The sequence below is a fragment of the Giraffa tippelskirchi genome, chromosome 5 (assembly GCF_054371585.1).
Source record: "Giraffa tippelskirchi isolate mGirTip1 chromosome 5, T2T-mGirTip1v1.2.pri, whole genome shotgun sequence".
Lineage (NCBI taxonomy): Eukaryota > Metazoa > Chordata > Mammalia > Artiodactyla > Giraffidae > Giraffa > Giraffa tippelskirchi.
The window spans coordinates 182,978,928-182,996,286 of record NC_137279.1 but is presented as its reverse complement, the minus strand read 5'-3'; the positions used below and the strand labels follow the sequence as shown (position 1 = coordinate 182,996,286).

Below are 17,359 nucleotides of genomic sequence, written 5' to 3'. Positions count from 1 at the left end.
GTTGCCATTTCCTTCTCCAATGCATCAAAGTGAAAAGTGAAAGTGAAGTTGCTCAGTCATGTCTGACCCTTAGCAACCCCATGGACTGCTGACACTTAACGTCTTTGGAAATAAAGGACCAGGGCTCTCCTAGGACAGAGGCAGGACCTGGGGGCCTGTCTGGCAGGAAGTCGTGTGTTCCAGGGCGGGGCAGCTGCTCCGGAAGCCATCTCCACAGGGCCTCCTCATCCCAGATCCAGTCTAGAGGCTGAGGCAGGCAATAAATCCCCTTGGTGGAGCTGGTCCCAGCATGGGCCACCCTGCAGAAAGGCTTCATCAGCGGCCTCATTTGCATAAGATAATGAAACCGCAGTAAAAATAGTAAAAGAAAAAATGGCCTGGCAACTTTGTTTCCATAATGACAGATGCTTCTTAAACACTCAGCTTCTGTTTCCCAAGGAAGTGCCATCAAGGCCCCGGGGGAGCTGCACGCCCTGGCCCAGCCTGATTCTTGGAATGGCAACCTGCAGCCCCAGGAGTGCCTGGTCCCTGAACTCTTCCTGCTCCACGCTCACTCCAGCTGGACCTGGGGGCTGGGGCGGATGTGGGAGAAGGGGAAACTGACAGAAGAGCAGAGAAGGACCCTCACAGATAGTGAGCCTGATGCCTCACACTTAACATGTGCTTTCATGGGAGCTTTTTCTTTCATTCTTACATGAGCTCCCTGAGGCGGTCAAAATGGGCATTCACACTGCATAGGAGAGAAGCCAAGGTTTGTGAACAGTCCAAGATCATCTGCTCCAATTAAGGTGGCAGAAGGGCCTTGAAGCTCGTTCCTGATTCTGGACATGAGTGATTGGAGGCCCTTACCGTGGGAGATGTCAGGAGGGAGGCTGTGTCCCTGACCTGGAGGACGGTAGGGACCTATAGGAGGTGAAAGCCAGCTAGAGGGGTCTCAGATCTCTGTGCTATGGGCAGGGTGAGATGACCAGAGTCAAAGGGAAGGGAGCCCTTGACTCTGAGGGTATAGTTATCTGGGATGGGACTTCCCCAGACCTAGAGGCCCAAAAGGAGCCTAACCAGAATCTGCTCCAGAACCATCCTGGCCTATCAACTCCAAGACACCAGGGCTTCCTGATGACCACCTGGGAAGCAGAAATGACAACCACCACCACCACAGTAATGATGACAATGATGAATAAAACAGCGGAGAGGGACTTTTCCACGACTCAGAGGGAAACTTCTAGTCCAGTCTCACTTGGCTGGAGATGGGGAGGTGCCTCAACACACCACCACCCTCCCTCTAAGTATTCAGGACAGAGCTCTGATTTCCTGATTCAATAAAAGAGGACTCAGCCACGTGGGCTGGGGAGCTCTCAGGCTACAAATGGCTTTTCACTCATGCAAGATGGCCAGGGGGCTTCATCTGGCTGCTAAGGAAGCTGTCTTTATGGAGGTGCTGAGAAGGATGTTCTAGTGTGGCACATGTCCCCAGGTCTGTACCAGCTTTGTGCAGGTGGAGACTAGGGTCCGCTCCCTGGAGCTGGCTAGCGCTGGCAACCTGAGGATCCCTCCACACGTGACTCTGTTTCTGTCTGGCCGTCCCTCCCCCATTTCCCTCCTCCAGAATGTGGAATCTTGAACCTAATTGGGGAAGTGGCGGAGGGGTGATGGGATCATGTACCCTTCCAGATGTTTTGGGTTTGAGACAAGAACCCAGCTCTTTGAAGTTGAACAAAGGTGAGTATTTGACCATCTTTGATTTCTCTGTTCCTGGGCTTTCTGACGCTTGGAATATTTGGGCTTCTCTGATGGCTCAGACGGTAAAGTGTCGGCCTGCAATAAGGGAAACCTGGGTTTGATCCCTGGGTCAGGAAGATCCCCTGGAGAAGGAAATGGCAACCCACTCTGGTACTCTTGCCTGGAAAATCTCATGGACAGAGGGCCTGGTAGGCTACAGTCCATGGGGTTACAAAGAGTCGGACACGACTTCACTTTCACTTCATTTTCCAGTCATTTGTTACTTTCTGATGGTGATTGCAGCCATGAAATTAAAAGACGCTTACTCCTTGGAAGGAAGGTTATGACCAACCTAGATAGCATATTTAAAAGCAGAGACATTACTTTGCCAACAAAGGTCCGTCTAGTCAAGGCTATGGTTTTTCCAGTGGTCATGTATGGATGTGAGAGTTGGATGGTGAAGAAAGCTGAGTGATGAAGAATTGATGCTTTTGAACTGTGGTGTTGGAGAAGACTCTTGAGAGTCCCTTGGACTGCAAGGAGATCCAACCAGTCCATCCTAAAGGAGATCAGTCCTGGGTGTTCACTGGAAGGACTGATGTTGAAGCTGAAACTCCAATACTTCGGCCACCTCATGCGAAGAGTTGACTCATTGGAAAAGACCCTAATGCTGGGAAGGATTGGGGGCAGGAGGAGAAGGGGATGACAGAGGATGAGATGGTTGGATGGCATTACTGACTCAATGGACATGGGTTTGGGTAAACTCCGGGAGTTGGTGATGGACAGGGAGGCCTGGCGTGCTGCGGTTCATGGGGTCGCAAAGAGTTGGACATGACTGAGCGACTGAACTGAACTGAACTCCACTCCACGAGAAAATGATGAGATGTAGCAGTGCAAGGCAGCTACAATGTCATCGAATCCCTATGACAACCTCGGGAAGCCAATCTTAGCCTCTCCTCTCTGCAGGCAAGGAGACTGAAGCTTGAAGAAGACACAGCAGGGGTGGGGTGGGGGTGGGCAGAGCCTAGCAAGTTCACCTCGGCCTCCTTGATTATACTGCTTGGTGGGGCTTGTCATCAGGACTAAGCAGAGGGATGCTGAGTGATCTGTGTCCACTGCAACCTGCATATTCTGGGGCTAGATAAGACAGAGGAATAGGGCAGTGCAGCGGGAGGTAGAATTCATAAGCATTTCAGATAGGGCAGGTGAAGGGTTGAATGGGGACAGGTCCAGCTCTGTGCTGCTCTTGTATTGGGCCTGGGTCTTCAGAGCTTGCCGCAGGAGGGTTCTGGGTCGGGTGAGATGACCAAGGTCAAAGGGAAGGGAGGCCTTGACATTGAGGGCACAGTTATCTGGTTGTTTTGCCTCCCAGTTCTAGTACTGGCCTTTGAGGGGGTCACTCCTCTAGTGGGTCACTTCCGTATTGTTCTGAGAGCCACTGGAGGCCCAGCATGTCCTTGTTCCCCTATCTTTCACTGGTTTTGTAAACATCTGTATTCAACCTCTTCCTACTTAAAGTGTCCTGCCCTGAACCCTTTATTATGTCTACAGTTTCCATCACCCAAGAGTAACCAACTGAGCGCTTTCTAATTTCTAGTTTGAAAAAGCTCAGGCAAGACCTCTGATTGGCCGACTCTGGATAAGAGGCTTACCTTGCTTCCTCAGCTGTTGCCAAAGGGACAGGATCACACAGGGATGTGGTGACTTCGAAGGTAGCTATTGGATGGAGAGGAGATGGAGAGGAACGTGCCCAAGAGAAGGGAAGATGGAGGTCAGATGATGTCAATACTGATGTCCCATGTAAACATCTGAAATGCGGACCAGGAGCCTGGGCCACCCACCTGCTCATCACCAGGGGCCCCTGCCCAGGACACAATCAACCTTGGGTGAAGATGGCATAACGTCAGCACCCTCTGGTTCTAAAGAGACAAGAGAAGCAGAAAACGCATCTCAAAAGGGCCCTGTTTTCTAGAAACATTTCTTTATTTAAAATTTAAAACCATATTACTTCATACAGCAAACTGTGCACTTTGATATATCACAGTGTCTTAAAAAGGAAAATAATCAGATTTGTTTGGAAATTTATTTACATCAGCCTAGAATGATTGGCAAGTAACACAGTTACTATGAAACCCAAATTGTTACAAAATGTTTACAAAAAACTATATTCATAGAAATTCTGCATGTCCACAAAGGGCATCCCCTGAATGGCCCAGAGACCAGTGTGTGGGAACTATGTTGAGTGGGATTGGGGAGGCGTCCAGGCACTCTGGTCTGGGTGGTGGGACAGGCCAGGGGTCTCACATGATGCTGTCCTGGGGCTTCATCAAGGGGCTGCGAACCCAAGTCCCCATCATGGGAGGCGCAACCAGGAAGCTGGCCCAGGCAGAGGTGGGCTGGGAGCTTGGAGCACAGTGGCAAGAGGGCCCCTGGAGCCTCTGATTCCTGTCCTAGAGTCAGGACAGGCCCACCCTCAGGGGGCCGGGTTCAGATATGCTCCGGCCAGGACCCCAAACAGAGGCAGACCCAGAGTTAAGTACAGACCAGTCTGATGCATGGGGCTGAAGCAGAGGGCAGACTGCTGACCACATGGAAGCCCACTCCAGACCCTTTCCCACATGGTCCAGAGATGCTCTCAGTGGTGATGGAGCCGAACCACTTGCTGAAGGGTTAGAAGGGAAAGAACAGACGGATCCGAGTGCAGTAGGGACGGAGGTCTGCGGGTACCGCAGGGGCGGGACCAGACTCTATGCCAGCTGCCCTGCAGGGGAGGTGTGGCAGGGGAGAGAGGGCAGACAGATGGCACTAGGCTGTTCTCAGGTTGCCTTCCTGGCTTCCCCTCTTTCACCCCCTGTCACTGCTCTGCTCATATCTCTGGCTCCCCAGTCTCTCCCTGACAGCTGACCTTGCGGTCAAATGGGGCTGCAGAGATTGTCTGGGGTGGGACAAACTCATGGCTGGAATTGCTGGGTCCACAGCTGTCTTCTTACATCTGGAGGCCTCAGAGTTTTGATCTGTAAAATAGAGACGCTGTGGGGTGATTTGAAGTCTGATCTAGAAGACAGGGGCTGGGGATGTCAGACTGGCATGCTGGCAATGCCCAGGGGTCCGTTCTCCTGAAAAAAGGTTTTCCTTAGCTGGGAGCTGGGTCATCTTTGTGTGCAGTTGAGAATGTGAGGGAATGGCCTCTGCCATCTAGAATACTCCAGCCTTCTAGGGTATTCCAGGTGGAGCACCCCTGGCAGCTGGGCAGACAGGTATTGAGAGCCAGTCCAGGGAGTGCTCCCTCTTTCCCAGCCCTTCCAGCTCCTTGCTAACTGCCCCGGGACTGGAGCTGTCATTTTGGCTCAGGAGCTCAGTACTGTATGACACTGCCCCCCAGACAGAGGCCCGACAATCCCCAGAGCCTCTCAGATGCAGACAAGGCCCTTGGACCACTCCTGTCGTCCTCAGGAGGCCTGTCCGCCAGCCCTTCGGTTCTCCTTTCCTCCTCAGAGTCTGCAGGTCTGACGTGCATGGGCCCTTTCCCTCCCCCACAGGGCTCTCCGCAGCCCCTGCCCCAGGCAGCCTCCATCTGAGACTCTGCAGCTGCAGCCCCCGGCCGCTCACCTGGTCCCCACCCACACTGGCTGGGTAATGTACACTCTGTGTGCAGACGTGCGGGGAGGGGTGTGTATACACATGGGCTACAGGTCATATATACACTGTGCATATATATATATATATATATACAGCATATATATATATATCTTTTTACATTCATATATATACTGTACAGAACTTTAACCTTCTACCAAAAACAGTTTTGTGACTTTCATGTATGGCCTCAGCTCTGAACTTCTAACTCCAGGGCAAAGCCAGGACAGAAAGGAAGGCTCCATTCAGGCTGGCCAGGGGACCGAGGGCGGGACCCTTCTACTGGGGCAAGCAGCTGGGCCCGTTCCAGATGGGTCCTCCCATCCCGGGGCTTTTCCAGATGGGTCTAGTTCAGAGGCCCGTCTACAGAGCTGGGTGCACTTCTTGAGTCCGTCCACGGGGCCGGGCCCATCTCAGAGGTTAAGTCCATACAGCTGTTTGTCCAGATCACTAAGCCCTTCCCAGATGGCTGTCCACACAGGACCAGAGATGAGGGCCGGAGCAGAGAGCTGGGAAGGGTCTGGGAAGGGATGGGCTTCATGTTGAGTAATGAAGCTGCAGCCGCCAGCCCACACACGGCACACCCACCTGGGAGGAGATGTCAGGGAGGGAGCTTCCCACTGTTCTGGGTGAGCGGGTGCCTGTGTCTGACTTCTGCTTTCCTGGGGATTGGGGAGGGAGTGGCTTCTAACCACGTGGAGCCTTCTCGCCACTGCCAGAGCCCTCCTCCATCCAGGTCTGGACTTACCCTCTGCCTGTGCCCGGGGCCTTGCGGGGAACCTGTGTGCTTGGCTAGTGGAGACAGTCTTGGCTGTGAGCAGGGGAGGTGCTCCCACCCTTCAGAGACTCCGAGTCAGCTCCTCGGCCAAGGGGGCCTTACCCATCTTGAGACACAGGCCCAGCGTGGGGCCCATTGAATGGTGACAAAGTTCTCAGGTTTTTCTTATCTGTCCACAGAAGATGGACCAGTAACAGGTCAAGGGGAGAGAGAAAATGAGGCCTCACGGCCCCACCCCCAGGGCCTTGGCAGGGTCTGTATGTCTTCCGTGCTGCCCCTCAATCTGGCCAGTTGGAGCAGGCTGAGGGGAGGCACTGGCATTTCGGGGTGGGGGATGGAGGTGGAAGGTGGGGGTGCTCTTCTCTTCAGGGCCGGTATGTGCTGGGCAGGGACAGTCCAGCGCCTGCTTGGGCCAGCCCCATCCTCCGCTCTATCCAAAGCAGTGTTGAGCTGCCACTGACCTCAGTGCCTCCGTGTGTGCGCATGCGCACTCGCCGTGGCTCAGATCCACGCCCGCGGGCAGGTGGGCCTGAACGTTATTTCCACTTGACCCACCTTGCTGGGAATAGTTCCCCGGCCCCCACCCCAAGACGCAGCGGCACCTTCAGGCCCCTGGGACAGAGCTCACATTCGGAGAGAAGCGACCTCCGCTGCATTCTGAATGCTGGGCTGGTCTCGGAGAGAAACACAGGTCATCAGGCAGAGTTGGAACCATTATCCACACACGGACATAAGGCTCGAATGGGAGGCGATATCAGCCTGCGTGTCCTCCCATCTCCATGCAGGACTTGAGAAATCATTTCAGTCCCTTTTGGGGGATTTCCCTAATGGAATTGTGCCGGTGAGTTCCACCTTCCTCCCCTCCTTTGATGAAGCCCTTCCTAACCCACCACCTCCTAGTCTTCCTCCCATCACAGTCTATATATGTGCATAGCCTCAGAAGAAATGACATGTTCATGGCGTGTCACACACAAAAGCACACACATGGTTGAGTGTGTGATACGAACATGGATGTGGGCATGTGCTATGAAAGTAGATTGGATAAAGAAAGAGAGTGGCTCATGTCTGTGATTGGCGAGAAACAATTGGCAAATACCTTCATCAGAATCTGGTTATCTGGAAATTGCCAAAAACAGTCCTTTTCCCTTCAAACAGGACGCTCCACAGAGAGCAAAGGAGTCACTGGCTGTGGGTGCCTGCAGGGTTTCATCCCTACTTGGCCAGTCTCCCCAGGCCTGTGTAATCTCAGCAAATCTTTGTGACAAATGACCTCTCTCCATGGCAGAAGTGCATCCAGACTCTAGTTCCCTTCCTGATTGTCCATCTCTGCTCCTATTGTGAGCGGGAACATATGTGCACGTTTGAACACACATATGTGAACATACACACACACGAACTCCAGGCCCACGTGGCTCCTCACATACAACATGCATTCCCTTGTGCTGTGCATCCATCCAGTTCTGTATTCCCTCCTGTCCTCCACTGCACACACACACATGCACACGTGCTCACAAATGGACCCCTTGATGACACGGCTTCTCCATTTAAACTTATTTAGCTTCTCCATTAAAACATATTTTATCTTGTCCTCCACCCTCGGCCATTAGGTACACAAAAGCACAGACACATACACACACAAGCATACACGTTGTTCACGTATGTATACATATGTATACTCACCAGAACCCCAATATGGCATGGCTTCTCCTGTTTTTACATGTATGGGGTCCTGCTGCTTGTCCAGATTTATCTCCTTCACCCCAAATTCACACACACGTGCACACACACATATCAGAACACAAAGGGGTCTCCTATTATTGCATGCCTGGGACTCGGTTACACGCCCTTGTTTGTCCTTCATGCCCAGCCCCCAAAGATCAGACATACAAAGATACACATATATGCGCGTGCACACACAGACACACATACACTCCTACAGCCAGGAGCTCACAACAGCATGGCTTTTCCTATCATGATGCGTGTTGGCCACGTGGCATTCCATCCCTCTTCTCCCACCTCCAGTGCACACAGCCTGTTGGAACCGCTGTGGCCCCGGCAACCAGCTGGTTTGGCCCTACAGCTCAGTTTGGAGGAGGGACGATAGTTATCACATGTGTCCACTGTGCTCTCCTGCGCTGGGACTCCCAAGGAGAGTTAGAGATTACCCTTCACCCCAGCGGAGGAGGTTCTTGAGACCTAAATGTAGCTCTTTTCCTCCCCAGGGTCCCCAAGCAGAAACAGAATGGGATGGGTGGCTGGTGTCTCCTGGTCTCTGTACAGATTTCCAGCCCCCTTTCCCTGGCTCTAAGCCTGCCCTTTGCCCTTGGCCAGGGGCAGCCTTGCTGGCCTCATCCTGCTCTCTTTAAGGACACTTTGCTCCTAATCCCTCCGTGTCTCATTCTCCTCACAGAATCTTAAGAGTCTCAGACCTAGAGTGTCTGTCATGGCTGGAACCCACGGATCACCTGGTCCACCCCTCACTGCACCTCCTCTGCTTCTTCTCTGCCGAACCCCCAAACCCCACAAGGTCCCAGCTCCTCTGGACAAGAGACCAGGGGCCAACACTACCTTGTATCTCTGTGTGGGGTCTTTGGTTAATCCTCCGGGAGGCTGCTTCTCCTTCCCCACCCCAGGGGCCTCTACCAGGGAGGCTATTCTGATGCCTGGAACTTTTGTTTTTCTGGGGGGGGCTTCTTTAGGTTTGGCAAGTCCAGGAGGCATGGAGTTCTTTAAGCGCCCCCCCAATCCAGCTTTCCCCATCTACCCCAAAGTGAGCCTGTGCAGTGGACTTGATCCTCCTTGGAGGATGGGTGACGATGCTCACTTCAATCTAGGCTACTTTCCTCCTTCCATGATGACAGAAGACGGTCAAGGTCAACTGGCCAGGAATGGGGAGTCGCTGAAGAGTAGATGGCAAAGAGCTCAAGCGTCCTAATGCCACCAGGGTTTAGAAAACAGCTTGGTAACCAGCAAAATAAAATCCAATGGCTCGAGGGCCTGTGGGATTTCCATGGAATCCACTGTTCCTCTGGCCGAGTCTCCGGGCATCCTTTGCGGGAGATTCTGGGGGTCCTTTCTCCTCTGGTCACAATGGGGAGGAGAATTTGCTCTGACCACTCTCCCATTCCTAGAGACCTTCTAGAGGAATGGGACCCTTTGGGACATTGTCCAGAAGGATTCAAATTGGCATTCGCCGTGCATCCTCCTCTCTCCCAGACTCCAAACTCCTCTTTTCCCCCGTGAGGCTCCTGCCTTTACCTTTGCCCAAACAGGGGCCCCACCATGGGTGGTGTCAAGTCCAGGAGATCAGGACCATGTAAGCAGCCCCTGGGGGATGAGTTCTTCTTTCTGACCAGGCATGTGGGGTGGCTGTCCTCCAGCTTCAGTTCCCATTGCCAGCCAAACTATAACATCCTTTTTGGTACCCAAGGTCTGTGTCTCTGGTCTCATAGTCAAGTTCCAGGAGGCCTGCCGTCAACATGAGAGCTGTTTCCTGTTTTCTTTGGCCCCTGCAAGGCCGTGGTAGAAACTTCTGACCATAGAAGAGAGTTGAGGGGCAGGTGAATTTGGCCTGAGAGAGGCATGTGCTTCCTTTGGCCTTGGCTGTCTTGGCTGGCAGCTTTAGAAACCCATAGAAACAAGAGGAGGGTGAAGCCCAAGCAGCTGGCCTGGGGGCCTGCTGGTTTCCTGGTAGGTAAGGGCAGAGGGCTCCTGGCCCAACAGGCAGGCAGCAGCTCTGGTCCCCAAGTCCAGCGTGGGGCTTGGGGATGTTCCTTCCAGTCTCCTTTGCTTTCCTCCGCCCTGCCCCCAGGCCGGCGGTCCCCACCCCACCTGTGCCTAGGGGAACACGGGGGCCAACGATGTGCTGCAGGTCATGCTGTCTTTGCCCGGAAGCCGGCGATCGTTGAATGTGTGCATGTTGATGACGGCGTCAGTCTTGACCATCATGGGAGGCTGCGGCTTGTGCTTGACCCGACGCTGGCAGGTAAGGGAGAAGCGGATCTCATCAGCCACGGTGCTGCAGAAGGAACGCTGGGGTGGGGGGTGGGAGGGGAAGGAGCACAGGGGTGAGGCCCGGCCATGCAACTCCAGCCAACTCCTCCCTTTCCTCCCAGAGCCTGTGCTAAGGCCACCGGGTTTCCTTCACACCTGTATGCCACCCGCCCTCTGCCCCCTGCAAGGTGATTAGGGTGGGTTTTTGTTGTTTAGTCGCTAAGTTGTGTCCAACTCTTTTGCCACCCCATGGATTGTAGACTGCCAGGCTCCTCTGTCCATGGGATTTCCCAGGCAAGAATACCGGAGTGGGTTGCCATTTCCTTCTCCAGGGGATCTTCCAAACCCAGGGACTGAACCACATTTCTTTCATTGGCAGGTGGATTATTTACCACTGAGCCACTAGGGAAGCCCAGGTAGTTTGGAAAGCAGCCTACAAAACATCACGTCCTTGTTTGGAATCTAAAGTGATATCATCTTAGCCCCATTTTACTGATGAACAAACTGTGGTTCTGACTGGCATGCACATTAAATTTTGAGTAGTTTACCTGCCAGACTTTTCTCCACTAACTTCTGAGGGCAGGAACCAACCAGTTTCATCCTATGAGCCCAGCCTCCAGCTCTAGGCCTGGCTCAGAGTTAGGGCTTAAGAAACACTTGATGAATATATAGATAACCTCTCTGAAAGGGGTTCCCATCGAAGGGAGGAGTCATTGTGCTCCCATTCAGAAAAGTCTAGTACAGATTTCTCAATGGGGAGGCAGGTCCCTGTAGGGCTTTTTCTGGCTTGGGCCCCTGTGGGTACCCAAGAGGAACAGCTCAAGTGCAACACTGCCCACAGGTATCTGATGGCAGTGGCTTTTATGAGACCAGCTGTCAGAGGCTGTCCCACGGCTTGTCGAGAAGGCAGCGGGCTGTCAATGTCTCAGCTTGCGGGGGAAGGCCTGGGCATCAGCACTCAGACAGGTTGTAGTTAGGTTATGTGGTGCTGGGGGACGAGGACCTGGCTTTGAATTCTGACTCTGCCTCTTACCCTCTGTGTGACCTCACCAAGCTTCCTCTTGCTCCTCCACTAAATGCAGGACATCTTCCCTCCTTACCTCCCCTTCTTCATTCTGCAACTATTTACTGAGACCTACTCTGTGCCATTTTCATACTGTTCATACTGTTCATGGGGTTCTCAAGGCAAGAATACTGAAGTGGTTTGCCATTCCCTTCTCCAGTGGATCACGTTTTGTTAGACCTCTCCACCATGACCCGTCTGTCTTGGGTGGCCCTACACGGCATGGCTCATAGTTTCATTGAGTTAGACAAGGCTGTGGTCCATGTGACACTGAAAAATGAACTCCCCAGGTCAGTAGGTGCCCAATATGCTACTGGAGATCAGTGGAGAAATAACTCCAGAAACAATGAAGAGATGGAGCCAAAGCAAAAACAACACCTAGTTGTGGATGTGCCTGGTGATAGAAGTAAAGTCCAATGCTGTAAAGAGCAATATTGCATAGGAACCTGGAATGTTAGGTCCATGAATCAAGGCAAATTGGAAGTGGTCAAACAGGAAATGGCAAGAGTGAATGTCGACATTTTAGGAATCAATGAACTAAAATGGACTGGAATGGGTGAATTTAATTCAGATGACCATCATGTCTCCTATTGTGGGCAAGAATCCCTTAGAAGAAATGGAGTAGCCATCATAGTCAACAAAAGAGTCCAAAATGCAGTACTTGGATGCAGTCTCAAAAATGACAGAATGATCTCTGTTTGTTTCCAAGGCAAAGCATTCAGTATCATGGTAATCCAAGCCTATGCCCCGACCAGTAATGCTTAAGAAGTTGAAGTTGAACGGTTCTATGAAGACCTATAAGACCTTCTAGAACTAACACCCAAAAGATGTCCTTTTCATTATAGGGGACTGGAATGCAAAAGTAGGAAGTCAAGAAATACCTGGAGTAACAGGCAAATTTTGCCTTGGAGTACAAAATGAATCAGGGCAAAGGCTAATAGAGTTTTGCCAAGAGAATGCACTGGTCATAGCAAACACCCTCTTCCAACAACACAAGAAACGACTCTACACATGGACACCACCAGATGGTCAATACTGAAATCAGATTGATTATATTCTTTGCAGCAAAAGATGGAGAAGCTCTATACAGTCAGCAAAAACAAGATCAGGAGCTGACTGTGGCTCAGATCATGAACTCCTTATTGCCAAATTCAGACTTAAATTGAAGAAAGTAGGGAAAACCACTAGATCATTCAGGTATGACCTAAATCAAATCCCTTACAATTATACAGTGGAAGTGAGAAATAGATTCAAGGAATTAGATCTGATAGACAGAGTACCTGAAGAACTATGGACGGAGGTTTGTGACACTGTACAGGAGACAGGGATCTAGACCATCCCCATGGAAAGAAATGCAAAAAAGCAAAATGGTTGTCTGAGGAGGCCTTACAAGTAGCTGTGAATATTAGAGAAGGGAAAGGCAAAGGAGAAAAGGAAAGATATACCTATTTGAATGGAGAGTTCCAAAAAGGGACAGAAATGGTAGGGACCTAACAGAAGCAGAAGATGTTAAGAAGAGGTGGCAAGAATACACAGAAGAACTATACAAAAAAGATCTTCATGACCCAGATAACCACGACGGTGTGATCACTCACCTAGAGCCAGACATCCTGGAGTGTGAAGTGAAGTGGGCCTTAGGAAGCATCACTACGAACAAAGCTAGTGGAGGTGATGGAATTCCAGTTGAGCTTTTTCAAATCCTGAAAGATGATGCTGTGAAAGTGCTGCACTCAATATGCCAGCAAATATGGAAAACTCAGCAGTGGCCACAGGACTGGAAAAGGTCAGTTTTCATTCCAATCCCAAAGAAAGGCAACGCCAAAGAATGCTCAAACTACTGCACAATTGCACTCATCTCACATGCTAGTAAAGTAATACTTAAAATTCTCCAAGCCAGGCTTCAGCAATATGCGAACTGTGAACTTCCAGATGTTCAAGCTGGTTATAGAAAAGGCAGAGGAACCAGAGATCAAATTGCCAATATCTGATGGATCATCAAAAAAGCAAGAGAGTACCAGAAAAACATCTATTTCTGCTTTATTGACTATGCCAAAGCCTTTGACTGTGTGGATCACAATAAACTGTGGAAAATTCTGAAAGAGATGGGCATACCAGACCACCTGACCTGCCTCTTGAGAAACCTGTATGCAGGTCAGGAAGCAACAGTTAGAACTGGACATGGAACAACAGACTGGTTCCAAATAGGAAAAGGAGTACGTCAAGGCTGTATATTGTCACCCTGCTTATTTAACTTATATGCAGAGTACATCATGAGAAATGCTGGGCTGGAGGAAGCACAAGCTGGAATCAAGATTGCTGGGAGAAATATCAATAACCTCAGATATGCAGATGACACCACCCTTATGGCAGAAAGTGAAGAACTAAAGAGCCTCTTGATGAAAGTGAAAGAGGAGAGTGAAAAAGTTGGCTTAAAGCTCAACATTCAGAAAACTAAGATCATGGCATCCGGTCCCATCACTTCATGGCAGATAGATGGGGCAACAGTGGAAACAGTGTCAGACTTTATTTTTCTGGGCTCCAAAATCACTGCAGATGGTGACTGCAGCCATGAAATTAAAAGACACTTACTCCTTGGAAGGAAAGTTATAACCAACCTAGACAGCATATTAAAAAGCAGAGACATTACTTTGCCAACAAAGGTCCGTCTAATCAAGGCTATGGTTTTTCCAGTAGTCATGTATGGATGTGAGAGTTGGACTATAAAGAAAGCTGAGCGCCGCAGAATTGATGCTTTTGAACGGTGGTGTTGGAGAAGACTCTTGAGAGTCCCTTGGACTGCAAGGAGATCCAACCAGTCCATCCTAAAGGAAATCAGTCCTGAATATTCATTGGAAGGACTGATGGTGAAGCTGAAACTCCAATGCTTTGGCCACCTGATGCGAAGAATGACTCATTGGAAAAGACCCTGATGCTGGGAAAGATTGTAGGCAGGGGGAGAAGGTGACGACAGAGGATGAGATGGTTGCATGGCATCACCGACTCAATGGCCATGAGTTTGAGTAAACTCTGGGAGTTGGTGAAGGACAGGGAGGCCTGGTGTGCTGTAGTCCATGGGGTCACAAAGAGTTGGACATGACTGAGCGACTGAACTGAACTGAGCTGAATTCTGTGCCAGGCACTGGTGTTCTAGGTATTAGGCACAGAGCAGTGAAAAAGACAGACAAGGTGCTAGCGCTCAGGGAATACTTATGATGGGATAGAAATAGATAATAAACATGTCAGCAAATAAATAGTTTCAGAAAGAGATAACTATTATTAAGAGAATAAAGCATTGAAATGCGATAGAATGGGGTGAGGAAGGGGGATAGGTGGGAAAGACTACTTGAGCTTCAGCTGGACAAGAATATGGGGCTCTGCGGGAAGTACAGTGCAGGGTGCTGAAACAGCATGTGCAAAGGCCGTAAGGCAGAAATGTGCTTGGCTGGTTAGGGAATGAAAACATGGCAGGTGTGTGGGGAGCAGAGTAAGAGAGGGGAGGGTGGGAAGAAGGAGGCTGGAGAGGTGAGTAAGGACTAGATCCTATAGGCTTTTTAATGGAATTTGGAGCTCATTTCAATTGTAACGTAATTCTAATGTAACCTAAAGGATTTGATTGTTCTTCTTAGATGAATCATAATTTTTAAAACCATTCCCAATTACTGGACATTTATATTTTCTCACATTTTTTTTCACATTTCAATTAACACTTCAATGAACATTTTTGTCAATAAAATTGCACATATTTTGGCCACTTCCATTGGGTGCATTTCTAAAAGTAGAAATTGACTGATCAAAACATGTGGCCTCCTTTAAAGACTCTGACCATACTGCAGAGTTACCTTCCAGAAACTTACCCTCTTGGACTCCCCCTGAGCAATATGGTAACATGTCCCTTTTCTCACACCTATGTGAACTTGAACACCAAGAATTATCTTTACCCTTCCTCTTTGCTCACTCAGGCTTATTGATTATAAAGGACTCCACTGAATTTTGGATGGATATGTAAGTGCATCTTGTACATAAGACTTAATGGCAATCTCCTTCCACACTTGCCCTGTCTCCCTTTGAACTTCTCTGTGAGAGGAGCTTCCCCACAGACCACTGGCCCTCCTCTCCAGGTGCACATTTAAATCATTCCGTACACTTTCTTAAGAAGCCAATTCCAGGGGCCACCACAGACCAACTAAAACACAGTCTCTGGGAGTGAGGCCAGGGTATTAGCACTTAAAACACTTTATCCCTGTGATTCTAATTTGCTACTGGGACCCACAACCACTGCCCAACCGCACGTGAATGAATCAGATGGGTTGAACCTAGCAAGCTTGGGCTAGCCCTCTTAACTCTTTTTCTCTGTTAAACTTCTGATTATGGAAATTTCCAAATATATGCAGAAGTGGAGAGAACAGTATAATGAACCCCTATGTAGGCATCACGAAGCAACCACAATTACCCTGGAGGGGTTTATGCGGGGGAACGACATGGTTCGAATTAAGTTTTAAACAGGGCACTGACTGCTGTATGGAGAGCAGCTGGTGGAGAGGAAGAGAGGAGGCAGGAAGACCCGACCAGAGGTTGGTGCCTGGTCCAGCTGGGCATGATGGGCATGGCTTGGCGTGGAGCCAGTGTGATGGGAAAGCGTGCAGAGTGGGGTTGGTGGGGCTTCCTGGTGAACGGGATGCAGAGTGGGCTACTGGGCGGAGGAGTGGGATCAGACACCAACTTGCACCTGGTCCCTAAGGAGTTTGAAGCCAGTGTGGTCCCTCATCTGTTCCTTCCCTTCCCCGCGCCCACTCCAGTTCTTGGAGGTTTACCTGCTCTCGCTCTGCGGTCTTGCGGAGCTTGTACACAAACTCGCCCACAGCCACCAGCACAGACAGGACCAGCCCGGCGGCGAGGACGATGAAGATGCCCCCGATCTTCTGGATGCCCAGGGCACTGGCCTCTTTGTTTTCCTCCTCGGGACACCCGCTGCCCCTCCACCACTTCTCCTTCATGATGTGCAGCTTGTCCTCCTCCTGGAGCTGCAGGATGGCGATGGTGATCTTGTCCCGGTACGGGGAGCCTGGGGGGAGAGGGGGCCCTGGCCATCAGCGGCCGTCAGCCCGTCTGTGCACCCCTGCCAACACCCTGGCGGGGCCTACCCACCGTCACTAGCCCTCTCAGCATGCTCATTCGAATGGCACTCAACCAGTGCCAGGAGGCCCCTCTTTCAATCCATCAATCGTGTCTCCACGGATCCAGGGTGGAGAGTCTTGCCTGTGAATCCCTGTCCCCGCAGGCCTCTGGAAGGCCCAGTGTATCTGAGCTGCCTCACCAGAGGTGATGTCAGAGAGAGAAGGCAAGTCCTTGAACTGACCCCTATCTCTGTGTCTGCCCCCGGGTCTCCTCTGCTCAGGCCGGCACTGACCTCATGAGGCTTGAAGCTCTGCCGTTTTGTTTCTGGGCTGAGCCTTTTCAGGGCTCAGGGGGTGATCTGGGAGAGGGAGCGGGAGGCCACGCGTGCACAAGAGTGAACCTGGGGGTCTTGCCCACCCTCTGTCCCCCGCTGCCCTCCCGTCTGCAGCCCCTGCGCTCACCCATGGGCGTGCCGATGCCATAGCCCTTGGAGTCGATGAGGCCCCCAATCTGGGTGAGGTTGCAGTTCCTCTGGGTGACGTACTCGATGGTGGTCGATTCCATGAGCAGTGCGTAGTCGGCCGTCAGCGTCCGCTGGATGCCCTCCTCGTTGTTCTTCACCAGCGCTGAAGGTTTGCTGCTCATGAAGGCCCACATCTTCTCGAAGGTGGAGATCTTGGATTTCTGGGCCATGGGGAAGCAGTGGGGGTGATGTACACACAGTTACTGAGCACACAGGGACCAGGCACTGCTCACACTTAGCAGGGCCTGGGTCACCGAATTCAGTGCACAGTCCTTAAAGTGAGTGAGTTCCACCCACTGCTCAGATGTGGAAACTGAGGCCCTGGGAGCGTATATCCTCAAACACGTGGCATCTAATTGTAAAGCTGAGAGTCCGACTCGGGTCCACCCACACGGAAACCCTTGACTCTTTGCAGGGGCACAAAAGGTTTTCAGGCTTTTCTTAAAAAACTTTTTTATTTCTCTAAGACTTATTAAACAATTAAACACATGCAGGTCACGTTCCAAGTGCTTTGCCTGAATGAATTCACTGA

General features: G+C 51.0%; 1 protein-coding gene across 3 annotated transcripts in view; it reads right to left on the bottom strand.

Annotated features, from left to right (window-relative positions):
- Positions 1-7,686: 7,686 nt before the first annotated feature.
- The window catches only part of GRIK3 (glutamate ionotropic receptor kainate type subunit 3), a 246,441-nt gene continuing 236,768 nt past the window's right edge, over positions 7,687-17,359 (bottom strand). For 2 of the 3 annotated variants that reach the window (XM_081495260.1, XM_081495261.1), the window contains 3 exons: positions 16,766-16,988; positions 16,001-16,251; positions 7,687-10,165 (listed from right to left, as the gene is read on the bottom strand). In XM_081495260.1, coding sequence (XP_081351386.1) covers positions 9,971-10,165; positions 16,001-16,251; positions 16,766-16,988 — 669 coding nt within the window. In that variant the 3' untranslated portion in view covers positions 7,687-9,970. Of the gene's footprint in view, positions 10,166-12,070; positions 12,094-13,301; positions 13,321-15,976; positions 16,252-16,765; positions 16,989-17,359 lie in introns of all 3 variants that reach the window. The other variant, XM_081495262.1, reaches the window with a different exon arrangement.